Source organism: Pempheris klunzingeri, chromosome 14 (assembly GCF_042242105.1).
Source record: "Pempheris klunzingeri isolate RE-2024b chromosome 14, fPemKlu1.hap1, whole genome shotgun sequence".
Taxonomy (NCBI): Eukaryota; Metazoa; Chordata; class Actinopteri; order Acropomatiformes; family Pempheridae; genus Pempheris; species Pempheris klunzingeri.
In genome coordinates this window covers 19,015,385-19,030,828 of record NC_092025.1, presented here as the reverse complement: position 1 = coordinate 19,030,828, position 15,444 = coordinate 19,015,385, and the positions used below count along the sequence as shown (strand labels likewise).

The 15,444-nt window shown below is 41.4% G+C and overlaps 1 protein-coding gene across 1 annotated transcript in view; it reads right to left on the bottom strand.

The window, feature by feature from the left end:
* jade2 (jade family PHD finger 2) overlaps positions 1-15,444 on the bottom strand; it is a 165,845-nt gene that overhangs the window by 46,217 nt on the left and 104,184 nt on the right. The window contains exons 9-10 of the mRNA XM_070843094.1: positions 12,518-12,994; positions 11,049-11,213 (exon numbers count right to left, since the gene is read on the bottom strand). Coding sequence (XP_070699195.1) covers positions 11,049-11,213; positions 12,518-12,994 — 642 coding nt within the window. The remainder of the gene's footprint in view (positions 1-11,048; positions 11,214-12,517; positions 12,995-15,444) is intronic.

Below are 15,444 nucleotides of genomic sequence, written 5' to 3'. Positions count from 1 at the left end.
TCCTGCTCATATTTGTAAGCTTTTACATGCATAGCTATCCAATTATATATATATAATTTTGTCCTTTGCCAAACTGAAGCTAAGGGCGAGTTTGTTGTGAGTAGTCTGACCTTGTTGCAGAAAGCGGTCACTACCACCTTTTTTATGACTGCCTCTTCTTCATTAATTTGGTCTTTTTGGCTCAAATAATATAATTCTAATTGTTTAAGTTTGAACCTAATTGCTTTTGTGCTTTACTCGTTCTGGCATGTGTTCATTCTCATGTTCTTTTGCTCCTGAACTACTTTGTAACTAATTGATGTCACAATTACTAAGACTGCCAGTGGCAAAACAATATTTCTTCTAGATTTACTGGAAATCAAGTTGGCTTTTTCATAGTGGCTGCAGTATTCTGACCATATATAACATAAAACATATAATATAAAACATTTTAAAGCTTTTAAAAACAAATATGGCTTTGCAAGGTAGGTGTTCATTTCAAAAAGGTCATGGTTAAAAAATGTGCTGCATTTACTGTATGGCACTGCGAAATAAACAAGGCCGTCCAAAGTTTTTCACTCAAATTTGTATTATCAAAAATGTGAAATCAACCTCACAATATCAAATATATTGATACATTTCCTCAAATGAGAACACTTGGGTCACAGCTGATCTCATGAGAACGAACTCAGGCAGAGCAAGTGACGCGTTATGTTTGATCAGTCCTCAAAAACTATACGTCCAAATCCCATCAATCAAGAGTTTCATGTCTGGAAAGTCTCTCTGGAGAATCCATCAGCGAGCAGTAACACAGGCCAAAATCCTGCAGCAGAAAGCTCATAAACTACAGCAAGAACCAGACTGCTTCCCTCAGGAGTCTCCAGTACTCTACTGGTCACTTTGGGAGAGAGCCAACCATGATTTTTGAGGTCCTTCCTAAATCTACAAATGAGACCTGGTTAGCTGGTAAAACACTTAACGTGGCAGTTGAATGTTGAGATATAACAGTAATTGTCGCTGGTAGACAGAAGAGGCTCTTGTCTTGGATCTCTCTTAGTACCTTGAAGCATCTTGGAAACAGACAGCAGCTTAAGAAGAAGAAAGGATTGTGTGTGTGAGCCAGCATTAGGCTTGGAGAGAGCTGTGTTGGGAAGCCAGTTTGACGTTGATCCAACAGGGTGGGTCTGTCTACTGTATGACTCGGCCCGTCTGGCCCGCAGCTAGAACCCCATACACCCCCACTCCCACCCCACCTCCTCTGCCATACCCCCTACCACCACAGTTATGTGTTAGTAAGTATGGAGGTGTATGTGTGTGTGTGTGTGTGTATATGCAAATGATGCATGCCTCTGTCAGCATACATGTGGGCAATGAATGCTTTTGTGTGTGTGTGTGTGTGAATGACTGTGTGTACATTTAATTGGTAGTGAAGTGTGTAAGTCGACATCACAGTGCGTGTCTGAGTGTGTGTGTGTGTGTGTGAGAGAGACAGAGGCCCAGCACCAGAGTCGGAGTGTCACTCTTTCCATGTCTCTGTCCTCTCCCTGACCCTACCCAAGGTTGCATAAGACCAGAGAGGGTTTCTTGCCAGATGAGTGGCTGGGTGGGTGTACAATACACGGGGTGAGGGCGGGTCCTCGAAGGGTGTCGGGGGGGGTGCCTCAAAAACAATCAGATGAATGTAACAAGAAGAAATGAACTGAAAAAGGAGTCAACTGACAAATCCGTCAACACCAGCATCTCTCTCCCTCATCTGTTTCTCTCTGTGTCATCAATTTCTTCGGCTGAACTGAATCTATGAAAAGAGAAATGACTTCACGGAGAAGCTGCAGGTAGAAAGAAAAGTCATCTACAGTGCATACATACTGTATGTACAAACATGCAAACAATCTCATCTCAGATGCACAACTGCATTTTACAATAGCTCAGACGCTTCCACAATTGACTTCCAATCAGGTTAACACTGTTATGTTTCAGGTCTTTGCTGCAATTCTCCTTCATGTCAAAGTCATTCCATGTGACACATCATATTCAGTTTACAAGTCAGACGGCGAAAATACTTCCATAATGACTTCTGTGGCTCTGGAGGAATTTTGTGAAGTCAGACGAAATTTACAACAGAAAGCCTGCAAAAAAAAAAAAAAACTGGGCTCAAGAGTTAGAAGGGCCTGGACATTTACCAGGCAGGAGCAGTCTAACAAAAAGATGTTATCAATTTGCATATGAGAAGCAGAGGATCCAGTGTTTTAGGAGCTTCAACCATATTAGGCTTTAAATCGGGATACCTCTGTCTATACTGCTACTATTTCTTTTGGTCTTTTTCTTGTGTCTTTATGAATGTGAAATTTTAAAACACTTGAGTTCACTTTTTAGGACTAAGGTGGAGTCTACATGGAATAAGTGAGTTTAAACTAAGTAACTGACTTTCGACTAAAACAACTGTGATGTTTAAAAGACCACAAACATATTCTAAATACTGCTCATAAACTATATAAAAAATATATATATCAAAAATATTTGAAGTATTTTTTTCTTTAAATTCTAATATTTTACATAGAAAGATGTAATGTTTGTGTGAAACAGACATACAGGTTAAGTGCAAGAAGCACTTCATGAAAAAGTAAGGTGAAAGGGGTCAGAGGCATAAAAAACTGAAAGGGGCTTGATGAATTAAATGTTCCTTGGATGATTGTGAAGAGAAAAGAGATGAGTTAAGTAAAGGAATAAAAATCTGGACAAGAGTCCAAGGATTTTTTGTGGTTCCTTCCGTTTGAAAAAATAATAAAATAGCAGAGGTTGGGAGATTTCTCTGGTGGGTTATGTGGATCTTGGCAATTATGAATTGTGGATGTGAGTCAACACAGGCCGCAAAAAATTGTAGGACATCCATAGATGTTGGCAGTCAGAGATAATCAAGATACAAGTGAGCCTCATCTGCCAAGTAACTTGTTTTTTGACTTCTTCAGATGCAGAGAGTTTCTCTCTTTAACCTTTCCCTGACTACATTTTCACTGAACTGTGAACGCAAACCTGCAAACTTCTTGTCACAAACTTGTGTATACATATATTTTCCCCTCATTCATTATTTTGCTTCCAAACTTCCTCCCAGCTCTTTTCAAGCAGAATGGAGCACTGAGGGGGGTTTGTGGAAAGAAAACAAACTGTGAAACTGTAACCTGTAGCCAAGGAAAACTAGCTGAAGGGCTTTCCACTCTCTCGCCTCGGCACAGAGTGTACAGACAGAGGTTACCTGACAGATATCAGTCCTCAAACACCCTGCTGCTTCCAAACCTGCAGCTAAAGTCTCGAGGTGCTGCCACTTGCTGCCCTTTGTCTGGCTTTGGCTCTCAACAGCGTGACTGCCCAAAGAACTTCCATCCCATCCCTACTTTCCCCATCCTGGGTCTCTTTTCATTTCCTCAGTGTTCCCTTTCCCATAAATAACCCTCCCTTCTCATCACATACCATTTCTCCTCTCTTATCCTCCTTCTACACTCTGTGCTTGACAGTATTTAGAGTTGAAGGATATATAAACATATGTTAGTTACTCATAATCTTTCCCTTGCTCTCCCTTTTCTTAAGTGGACTGTTTCATAAGTGTACTGTTCTATTCTGCTCTGAGGGCCTCCTGGGTGTGGGACTGCTGACCTGCTGGGCTGAGTGTGCAGCCAAGTCTTTACCGTGAGAGAGTGAAAGAGAGCAGAGGGCAGGGCACAGAACGGCACTGTGCCATTGGACACTTTGCCAGCCTTGGCTGGAGTACCGTTGTCCTGACTGGAGGGAAAAGACTAACTGCAATTGTTCGACTGATGTAGTTATAGATGTAAAAACATACTAGAGGAAATGAGCAAGGAAAAGGGGCTCTTTCACACCTGCTTTCCCTCCATCAGTTCCAGCTCTCCCCTGTCTGAGCCCTGGCATTTTCCCCCGATTTATCCACCTCTTCACCGGGCTGCAGAGCCTCTCCTACAGTCTTTAACCCTTTCCTTAAACTGTCATGTTCAGTCCTGCTCCCTTCCCTCTGTGCGTCCAGAGCCTGAGCCTCCACCTTGCACTCCTCCTCCTCTCTGGCAGCAGTTTGTTTTCACCCGGCTCAAACTCTCTCCCTGCTCGCCTCAACTTCTGCAGACTTCTCCGGCTAAAACTCCGGCCCATTACTTCAGGGCTTAACCTCATCTCAACCAGCTAGTGAGTGTAAACACAGCCATTTGAGTCCTCTGCAGAGGATCCAGTGAGAAGTGAATGTCTATGAGTGAGCCTGATGACCCTCCAATCCAGAGTTAATCATTTTTCACTTCCAGTATCTTTGTAAGTCAGTTTTAGTGCACTGCAAAGTTTCATTTTTAAAGTTTAAATCTGAGAATTTGATGCCTGCCTTTAGTATCTGACAGTTTTTGATAATCAGCGCTACATATATTCTGTGTAATACTTCTGATATACAGAACTGCCAATGTTAAGTTAAATAAATAGTTTGACATTTGGTGAAATATGTTATTTACTTTCTTGTTGAGAGTGAGATGAGAAGACTGATAAATCTTTCATGTCTGTGAAGTATGAAGCTGGAGCCAGGAGGCGATTGGTTTAGCTTGGCATAAAGACAGGCCACAGGGGGAAACAGCTAGCTGCCTCTACCCAAAGTTAGAAAAAATACATGTACCACCACCTCTACAGCACATTAATTATTAAAATTTTTGTATTTTGTTTTGTGGTTTTATGGGGAAAAGAAAATCAACCCAAAGCCTGTAGCTACTTAGTTTTTTGGGTATTTAAACAAATGTTATTGCTATGGTGCCTATTTTCAATTTGAACAATATATTTTCCACCTCACATCTTCAGTTTTCAGGTCTACATAGTACTTATTTGAATGGCTGAAAGTATTTGGTAGGAATACTTGGTAATATATATTAGTAGGTCTGAAGTCTGCCCTTGTAGCAGCAATTACATGCACAATATTTTTTCAGTCTCATTGAAATAATTCTGATTAGAGGTTCCAGCTGTCTATAAAGACACCAAACAAAGTGATATCATGAGAAGTGCGTTTACATGGCCCAAAACATTTAATCCGAATATAACTTTTGACATTCGAAGTGGTTCCACCCACAGAAATATAACAAAAGAAGAAGACTTCACTATTACCGCCACGTGGGGCAAACATGACCTGAAAGAATAAATTTATTCCAACCAGAGAGAAATGATTGAGTGACTACATGGCAATCAAGAGCTAATATTTTTCTATTGAACAGATTATCAAAGGTTTAACCAACCGCTCTCAACCTGATTGAAAATGACTTCTGATCGGGTGCGGTAGACCCTTTCCAGCTGGTGCAGGTATTACAACCCTCCATCCCTGTAATCTTGTTGTAACCAAACACACACACACCTCAACTGCATGCTTAGCCTGAAAAAAGAAAAACAGAAGAACTAACATTTAGCAGCTACCTTACACTACACCCAATCACTGTGCCACACATTGCTTCAACATGTTGTACGCTGATTGGATGAGTGATGTGGGTGAAAGGGGAGGGGGGGTAAAGGGTTCGGGGCGGCACTCAGGAGAGGAGCACAGAAATGGAGAAAGCTCACCAGTGCATTAGGGACAGCACGGTGCAATTCGTTCCATTGGCAGCACTTCAAAGAGGAAGAGGAGGGGGATAATCCACCCCAACATTAGCCCCCGGATTCTTCAACCACCACCACCAACATGCACACACACACGTACACACATTTATTCACAAAAGCAGCAGGCTGGAGGGTTTGGTCGTCGGGTATGATTGGGTTGGGGTCTAGGGATGACGGGATGGAAGGATGGAGGGCATTTTTCAATTTGCCAGCAAATCAGAGATGATTGGAATACTCTCTCTCGCACAGATTCACACACTCGCCTTGACACACACACAAACACAATGCCGTACACACTATGCACATCCATCTCCACGGAAAAAAACCTCATGCTTGAAACCAGAGAGGAAAAACAAAACAAAACAAAAACAGGCATTCTGCAGAACATTTGTTCACAACACTCAATTGAGCCAAAATATAATCATATAATACTGTGAGTTAAAAAAATATGGGACAGCAATAAACGATACGGCCCTCTTTTTCTTACAGGTGGCAAATGTGTAATGTGTGTGAGAAACAGATGCAGATATCAGAAGAAAAAAGAAAGGATGAAGTGCAGAGAGAAGGTAAGTGAATGAGACAGAAGAAGAGAAAGAGAGCTTGTATATCGACAGCCACCAGCACCAGTAGCATTGTCAACACTCGATCGGCCAATACTTGACCAACTGATGATCAATCCTCCTCAGGGGAGACCTGCCAGCAGCAAACACAATCAATCCTCCTTTCTCTGTCAGACCTTCGAGCGATGTTAAAGACAAATGGTGCTCGATACCAAACAGACAAGATTCAACAACTTGTTGTCATTTCCTCAGTTCAAACCACCTCCGAACATGGTAAGCATGCCGTCGCCCATTGATGACACAGTCTCCCTGTGGAACCATCGGTAACAAATGTCACCGTGAACTGCAGAGTCAGAGAATACGTGCAAATAGACAAAACAAGTGACCATCTTCATCACTTTGCACTTAGAAAACAGCCATAAATGACAAGCACATTTAGAAAGATGTAATTAATTTGACCGCACGTGTGTGTCATACAAAAACACAAGTACAGAAACGCTGAAAGTTCAATAAAACAAACGTTTCCAGAAGAATCATCATTATTTGAGGCATCGGCTTCCCACACTTGAGGTATTTACCAGTAGTCAAGTGGCCTCTTGTGCGATGTATTTCTGTTAACTGCCAACTGTGCTCAAGTGTGGAAGTTTATCAGAGCTCACAGGGATAAACTTGATTAATGAGATTATAATATTACTCATGCTTGAGCTCAGATGCTTTGTTGGTTTTACTTAATTTGTGCATAATAAACAAATAAGTGGCTTCAGCAATACAACTGTTGGGTGAAGTAATGCACTTGATAAGATAATTATAGTGGGTTCTCTGTAAGCATTTAGGGCATATTGTATAATGAGACATAGTATTACATTATACTACACTGGTTTCTGTCTGATATAAACTTTACGGGAGGAACATAGAGCATATCTCAAAACCATTTGGAAAAATCATCTGATGTTAACATTTACATGGACATCATCGGGTATGATGATGATGGCTTTTATTATTAGATGGTTAGATGGTACTAGCGTTATTAAGATGGAGCTCTTAGATGATACACGTCTCTGTGGAGACTCAGCCATAATGTCGGTGATATTCAGGCTGAATCCATCATGTCATAAACATTAACTTCATCTGTTATCGTCAGTCCTAAAACAAGCTCATACATTGGCCACATACTGCCAAAAACTGGACTGTTCTGAAAAAAGATACTGCTCAGAAGCAGTATTAGGATGGATGAACATCATCAGTGTGGGTTTGGTATACTGTGTGTGTGCATTTTTCAGAGGTGGGACACGCATACCCAGAGGTGCGTGATGGTGGACTGAAATGCTTAAGACGGTAAATGTGGCATTGGGACAGATTTCATCTTTATTGCTAACCTTTTACTAATTACTAATTGTTTTCTCAGTGTCCCCTGGAAACTTCTGTTTAAGTTTTGTCACTTACTCCTGTTGTGTTCTGTGAACATGTGACTACCAACTTAACTACACATGTAGAATTCGTAGAGGTTTTGTCAAAATACGAAAAGACTGACAGATGGACAAACAAGTAAATGAACAATCAGTTATTTTTTGATACTTAGATGATTGTCAAGCTTATATTTTCTACTGACTGTCTTCAGTTGTTTTGCCTTTTATTGATGGGATGTACAGAGTTAACCTTAGACGGGGGAGGTGGTGTGGTCCACTTTGACAGCACTCACATCAATAATGGGTGGCCTGGAGGGAGAGGAGTTATGGAGTCCACACATACACTCAGTGGTCAGGAGGTTTGCGAGGCCTGCAACAATCAATAAACCCTGACCACTGGAGACCACTGTAGTATGGCTACAGTTACACAAGTCTACAGGAAACACACACCTCTGTGGAGTAACTGAAAATCCACCGGGCACGTCTGCATCGTGTTCCAGTTTTATTCCATCCTCCGTGCGGCTTCATATCCCACGGGAATGTTTCAGAGGCATTTCAGAGCCAAAGCGTTTTGCCTGGCTGAATAGTTGACTTGCTCAAATGTAGCTGATTTGGTTAGTTTTCCTTGTTTGTTGTGCTATTAACAATGAGCAGGCTGGCTATGTTTCTTACTTGCAAGTGTTTCTCCACTGCTAAAATTAACCTCTCCTCATCCATGGCGTTAAAAAACACCATAAAAACAAAGTAGTGATAGGTTATATGATCGAATGCCTGTATGGGGTGTTTTATTTTGAAAATTAAATGTATTCCCTTTGCCATTTCTTTGTCTGACTTCCTTTCCGACTCATCTGCGTGTGGCAGGCCGCAGCTTCTGTCAAAAATAGACCTGCCGCACATTTCGAGCAGAGTGCTGAGCTGAGCCACTTCTGAAAGGAGCCGCAGTGCTCTTGGTGGAATTTGAACTATTAACTAGAGTGGCCGTGATCAGCTGTGGCGGTGGGATTTGGCCTTTAATTTTTCCAACAAAGAAAATACTAAATATTGACAGTAATCTGCATAGCTGCAAACTCACAACCTAATACACCTACAGTACAGGTTTGGGTCTTTCAATTAGTGTTCAATTAGTGTTGACTTTTCACTCCATTATATCAAGTAAACAGGAGAGAAATTGTCATCTAAACACCAAATTAACCTTTTGAGATCTGCTGGTCAACTGGTATTTCCAGCTGAGGCTAAATGGGAAAACCAATGAGCAATTAAAATATGTCCTTCAATTATTTCTTGTGTTTGTTTCTTATAGTTTGGTACAGAATAGTGGGTAACTTGGTTGATATGCAGCCACATAACTGCCAAAAGGTTGTCCTACTGTGAGCCAAATTAAATCAACCAAGCTGAACCAAACCAAGGAAAGCCAACTGCACTATATTAAATCACATGCCAAAGAAATGAAGGAAAAAAGTATCTAGGACACCAGATTATTTGGTTCATCTTACAGTCTGCTGAAAGAAAATACATTTAAACTGGTTGTTAAAAGAGTTTGTGGGGGAAACTTTTTCAACACGGATTCTTTTTGGTAGATTTAGTATCAGAAAGAAAGCAAATACCATGGTATGTTTTTTTAGATTGCGGTAATGATATAAAACATTTTCCCCAACATAAGAGGCAGCATAGCAGTCAGCCGCCTGTCCTTGGCAAACCAGAGTTAACTGAATCCCCCTAAACTCGGGTTACAGTAGATGTTTGGTTGTGGCCTGCCCGCTTTCATCCAGATTGTGTCGTGTAGATTGCAGGGTCAGAAAGAGGTTTTCAGAGCACCTCTGCAGTGAATGCCAATCAACTATCAGAGCACTACGAACATGAGCCTTGAGTGAGGTTATAAGCATGCATGCAACCAATCCCAGAAACCGGGCAAGGAAATTTACATAGTGGTTAGCATTCAGCTGCCAACTGTGAGCTACTGTATGACACTGAAGGCAGTGGGGGAATCATTCTGTTTGATTGTAGAACTGTGCGACTACAGTTTGGATTTAGACTGAGGTCCTGGGTGAGCAGCAAGCATTGATTAAATACCTGATACTGGCAATTATGATGATAATAGATGCTGCTGAACACAGCTCCAGAAGACACACTGCTAGTTGCATAAAAGCTCATCTTTCAACACATCCAAGTGGGTTATGTTCAAACCCTCCCACAGATCCAGGAAAAAACTCTGAGGTCAGAAGTCGTCATCTCACTCTCATTCGGTTCTACAAGGTCTGTCTGGCAGCAGCCCCCCACCATTTGATCCACTTCAACTCACCAACAGGTGGTGACCACTTGACAGCTCTGACGCTCTTTCCATTCAAGTGTCTGAGAGGTACATCCAAAGATCTGAGGATACAATTTCGATCATTGCTCCGGTGCTCTGGTAAGTTGCTCACACAAACAAAATAACAGAGCCTAAGGGGACTCAGTGAGAGGCCGCCCCTTCATATGACCTCCACTAGATTGTACCGAGAATACACCATGCTTGAACATGGTGGCCATTATGGACAGCCCATGCCTGGCACAGACGCTCCGTGCTAAAGCACCACTTGGGTTTAGACCAGTCAGGTTGTTGCTTCCAACAACCAAGTCCCTCAACAGAGCTATGGAGTCCCTTGGCAGCATCCTGTCTCGGACCCTCCAACAGACATCAAATCAAAGTCTTCCTCTCCATGACATGTAGCTGACAAACACTACCATATTTTTCCCTGTGGAACTCCAACAAAGTGGTGCTGAGCAAGGGTCTTATGACTATTCCCAAACATAACCTCTGTCTTTAAGGAAAAAAGAGAGAATTCAGTGCCGTCGATCTAGCTGATACCGGTCCACCTCCCACACTATTCTACTAAAGAGAACATTTTCCACATCCCAGGAGGCATAGATGTGCTATTTCTGTGCTCTGGGTCACCTGAGATTATATTTAAAGTCTCTCCATCCCAAAGTCAAAAGCACACAAACTAAAACTCTCTTGACGACTTCATAAAGAAAACATGGCCTGAGAAAATTCCTGGAGGTCTGCTGTGTGCTCTGTGCTGACTGCTTTTTAGATATAATGGATATACTGTCATCTTGGGAAAAACCAACTGAATTCTGTGTGGTGGGTGGATTTTAAACACTGGACTATCATTCAATCACTCATTAGATCATTCAGCCGTTTCATTATGCCTTCATCCTTCAGGCTATTCATTCATTCAGCATTAATATTAATGAAAGCCAAAGTCAACTTTAAATGATACTGTCAATGCTCTTTTTAATTAAAATTCAGAAAAATGTAAATTGCACCTTAAATATTAAGAACACTAGCTGGTTCATGCAGTGAGCAATGTATATACCCATGTGTGTAATGACACACACACACAATATGAAAAATGACCTCCAGTCTGAACAATGCATCACAGAAAGCATCAAGTTTCACTCACTGTCTTTAAGCCAAACACACAACACATGCAGATCTACTCACCCTCTCCAGGTCTTGTCGTAGGTGTGTGAAGAGTTTCAGACGTCTGTAGAGGACGTCCTGCTCCTGTTGGGCCAGGTTGTCCACCTCGTCCCTCTTTAAGGTCACCAGAGGTCGATTAAAGTTGCCCTTCCTCTTCAACTTCCAGAACTGATATAAAAAGTCCACCTAGAAGAAGAAACAACAAAAATATGTTCTCATTAAAGTCAGAGGATTGAGACATCAATTGCCTCAAGTGAAACAGTAAAGAAAAATAATTTAATAACAACAAAGGATAATGGGTGGGTGCATCCTCATTATATCATTACTTTGATGAAATCAAAGAACCCACTGAGCACACGTTATGTATTTATAAGATCTATATTTTTTCTTTTTTTATTCTACCAAACTATTCCCCAGTGGCATCATAAAGCAGAGTTCTTCTGCATTTATGCCGCACGTCTGGTCTCATCACATTCCAAACGTGCTCGTCAAGGATGGAATTTTTTCCATATGAATATGGCTAAAATTATACTCAAAATTATTTAGTTCAACTTTGAAATCATTATCATTTACATCAATAACTCACCTATCTTTTTGGAACAACATAGATCAATTATAATTTAATACTTTAAATTGCAGAAAGAACACAAAATGTATTTAAAAAAATGCTTTGATTGCATAATTGTTATTACTATCTCAGTAACAATTATACACCTAAAGTGTGCTACACTCCATTATAGTAAAAAAAGCCTTAGACTGCAGCCACAACCATGTTTGGAAAGCAGACCAGTTAATCACAGTGCGTTCTAAACAAATGACTGTGATTTATCAGACAGTTTACCTGTGAATAGGCAGCACTTTATTTAATGCACTAGAGCCGGCACTCTAAATGCAACTCATCAATACCACGTCTGATTAAACTGAATTAACTGTGGAAGACAAACTCTTCATCTTGACTAACTGTGTACTTCAAATACTAGGCACCGGTCATTATAATGTTGTGCAGGCTAATGGAGACCAAATGAACCTTAACAGGTTTTTATTTCTATCCATTTATAATGTACTATTTACATATTTTATAGCATTTGAAGCAAACATGGACAAAAAGTTTGTTGATTCATCAGACCAGGCAACGCTCCTCTCTGTCCAGTGGTGCCAATCACAAGAAGCTTCAGCCTTTCATCTACTTCACAGTTCAATGAACTATTTGTCCTGAGATGCCCTGATCTACGTCAGTGTCACAGTACTTGCATATTTGATGCCTGTTAGCATGAACAAGTGATGCTATTCTGACTGGTCTCATAAACAAGCTGTTTTCACACTGTGTGTCGACCCTGTCTGCGGGTTTAATACTCATGCTTTATTTACTGTCACTGTCTGGAGAAGTAATTTCTCTTTATACACGGAGGTGTATCTATTACAGTGAATGTGTGTTATTATGTCTTACTATTTCATATGACAAATCACAATGTTTCAGTTCCATAACATACCTGGGAGATGGGCAGTGCCAGGTTTTCAGCCACCTCCTCGGGGTCCACCAGTCGGTAAAACTCATCCTCCAGCTCCTGGAGTTTTTGTTTCCTCTGGCTCACCTTCTCTCTCTCCAGCTGGTCCCGTTCAGCTCGCTCTGATGCCGACACTGAAACCGGGTACAATACAGACCTCTGCTCTGGCTCACTGCTGCTGTTTGGCTGGTGCTGCTCAGAATTGACACCGGTGGTGGCCCACTCAGGTCTGGCTGCACCATGTGAGCCGTTGGTGGTGACAGCGGCGGTGTGGTTGCCGTTGCTCACACTGGTCAAACTGGAGGTGTTGTTGGTGGACGTACTGCTGGCGGTGCAGCTGTGCTCTAGGCAGAAGGATTTAAAGCGCACCTCGTCGTTCTCTGCCAGGATGGTCCTCATCTCCAGGCCGTGGTCAAAGGCGCATGTCACATGGAAGGCCACGATACAGGAGGGCATGGAGCACTGGGAAGGGAGGACAGAGAGGAAAAATGAGCAGGGACAGAATAAGAGCAGAAAAAAAAAGGAAAGGGATGGTGGTGGAGGAGAAGGAAGTACAGGCATGAAGGGAACCAAGAGATGTAATACAGGAAATAAGGGTGTAGAGACAAAAAAAAAATAGAACATTGGACGGTGAAACAGTAAAACAGGAAATCCTGTTTGAGTGTGAATTCCTGTTCTCAGGTTCATTAAAAAGAGAGCAGCTTGAACTGCTCGGTACAAAACAAACTGTTATTATCTTGGAGTGACTTAACTCCTCTCTGTAAAACACAAATGCATGTAAGCACACACACACACACACACATTTTTTGTCTTCAATTTCTCAGACACTTTAAGTGCAATTTTCAGTCCATTTCTTGTGTTATCAAGGTTCCAATCCAAGTGCAGCAAAGCAGAAGGACAAGCCAAGTCACAACAAACACAGCTCCACCATTTCTGCTGACATTTCTGTAACTTGGGATGTGTGTGTGTGTGTGTGTGTATGTGTGTTTCTTAGTACTATCCATTACAGGTCATACTAAGAGGCGGCCTCCCACTGTGTCCCTACAGGCATGGTGTGATTTTGTGTCTGTGAGCCCTTGTGGCCATGTGTTTTTGTCACAGTGCACATTTCTAAATGTGTGTGTGCAGGTCAGTGCTTCTCACAGGAGTTCAGGATTCAGCAGAATGGTGAATCTCTTCACTGTGTTGTTTATGAGTGTGGTGACAAAAACCTGACTGATCCTTCTGGCTCACAGTGTGCGAAAAAAAACTTCAGTCTAATATTTTCACAAACAACCTTTCCTGTCTCCCTCTCCATTTCTCCCTCCTCTTGCTCAACAGCTTTCAGCTGCTTCAAAAGTTTCATTTTCAAACCAAAATACATAGCAGCTCATACCTTACTATTACAAATAATGCTCAGGAGAGGCCAAGCTAACCTGAAATTTGATCTTACAGATGAAAATAATGAAAGAGGACAGTTAAGCTTAACCAGAATTTATACTTCTGGTCCTTTATCCTTCTGTTATCTCGCTATAAAAATTATTCCTCAGAAGCATTTCCTAAAATGGTTTATATAATGTGGTAAAGACAGCGGAACAAAAATGATACAATGTAAAAGTCTATCATATTCTATTTTTCCACACTTTTAAGCCTTCAGGAGAACATGAAATCTGTTTGAGGCCACCTCTGAGAGGTCTGTCTATATTCCTTTTTTATTTGGTAGGGAACTGCAATAAAGTGCAGAGCAAACAATCTTCTCTGTCTCTCTTGCTTCCTTTTTTGACTCGGTATCGAGTCTTATTTGTTTGTTGGTAAGATAAAAAGAGACACATCATGATTGAACCGCAACTTACATACTTTCCGAACATGCATAAGAAACCATGTGAAACCACAAAAAGAGAGAAGGGGAAGACCCCGTCTACTTTATCATCCAATGTGGGTGCTGAAGTACCAAAACAAGAAATGGCAAAAACAAGACATGTCACAACACTGGAACTTATTATTCATTTATCTAGTTATTTATTTATTTTAGTTTTATAATTTGGCTGACCTGAACCTTTAAAGACACAGTGAAGTGAGAAATCCATTGAACTAGTGTTAATTGTTCATTTATCCCTTGCAACGAGCTAAAGATGTATAAAAAAAATTAAATATCTTTATAAATAAAATCCAGCTCTTCTCACTTCCTGTAAATGTTAAAAATATTCTTGATGACTCATCTTACATTTGGGGGCTGTTACATGAATTTATCCGATCAAATGTGGTTTGGGGGGGGCTCGCTATCCCCACCCATCATAATGTTAAAATACATTTTGAGGTGAAAAGCTGTCCTCTAAATCAGTCAGTGATGGAGGAACAGAAGGCGTGATCTACTAATCACATATCCGGCCTGTGAGAGACACCACTGTAAGTACGGAAAAGTTACACTCAAAGGTCGGTGGGGAAGTCGGTATTTTATTACCGACTTCCCCAAATGTCAGAGTGAGCCCGCTGCAGCTGCTATCACTTATTTGGAGTCGAAAGGCAAAAGGTTGAACATAGCGTGGAGCCCGCTAGACGTGTTGTTTTGTATGGGCCGAGTCATCGCGAAAAAATACTCATCTGGCCTTTTCGACTGCACCTGCTCTGTTCTGGGGAGGGAATCATTAATAATGTTTTTATCACTGCCCACACTGACTCTGAGCACTTCTAGGTGTTAGTGGATAACAGCATGTTTGTTTGACTGTGCAGTCATCTTCAACCCTTTGCATGAGGTCTCCATACTTTGCCCAGTGAGAGATATCTGGGCCCACGTTGATCAAACTGTTAAAAGTGGATGCAGGAAAAGTTCTTCCTCTGGTGGAACTCGTCTACCAACAGGACACTTTCATCACTGCTCCCTGATCCATATTCTCATTTGAGTCTTTGAGTCTTGAGTCCTTCCATTTTTATCC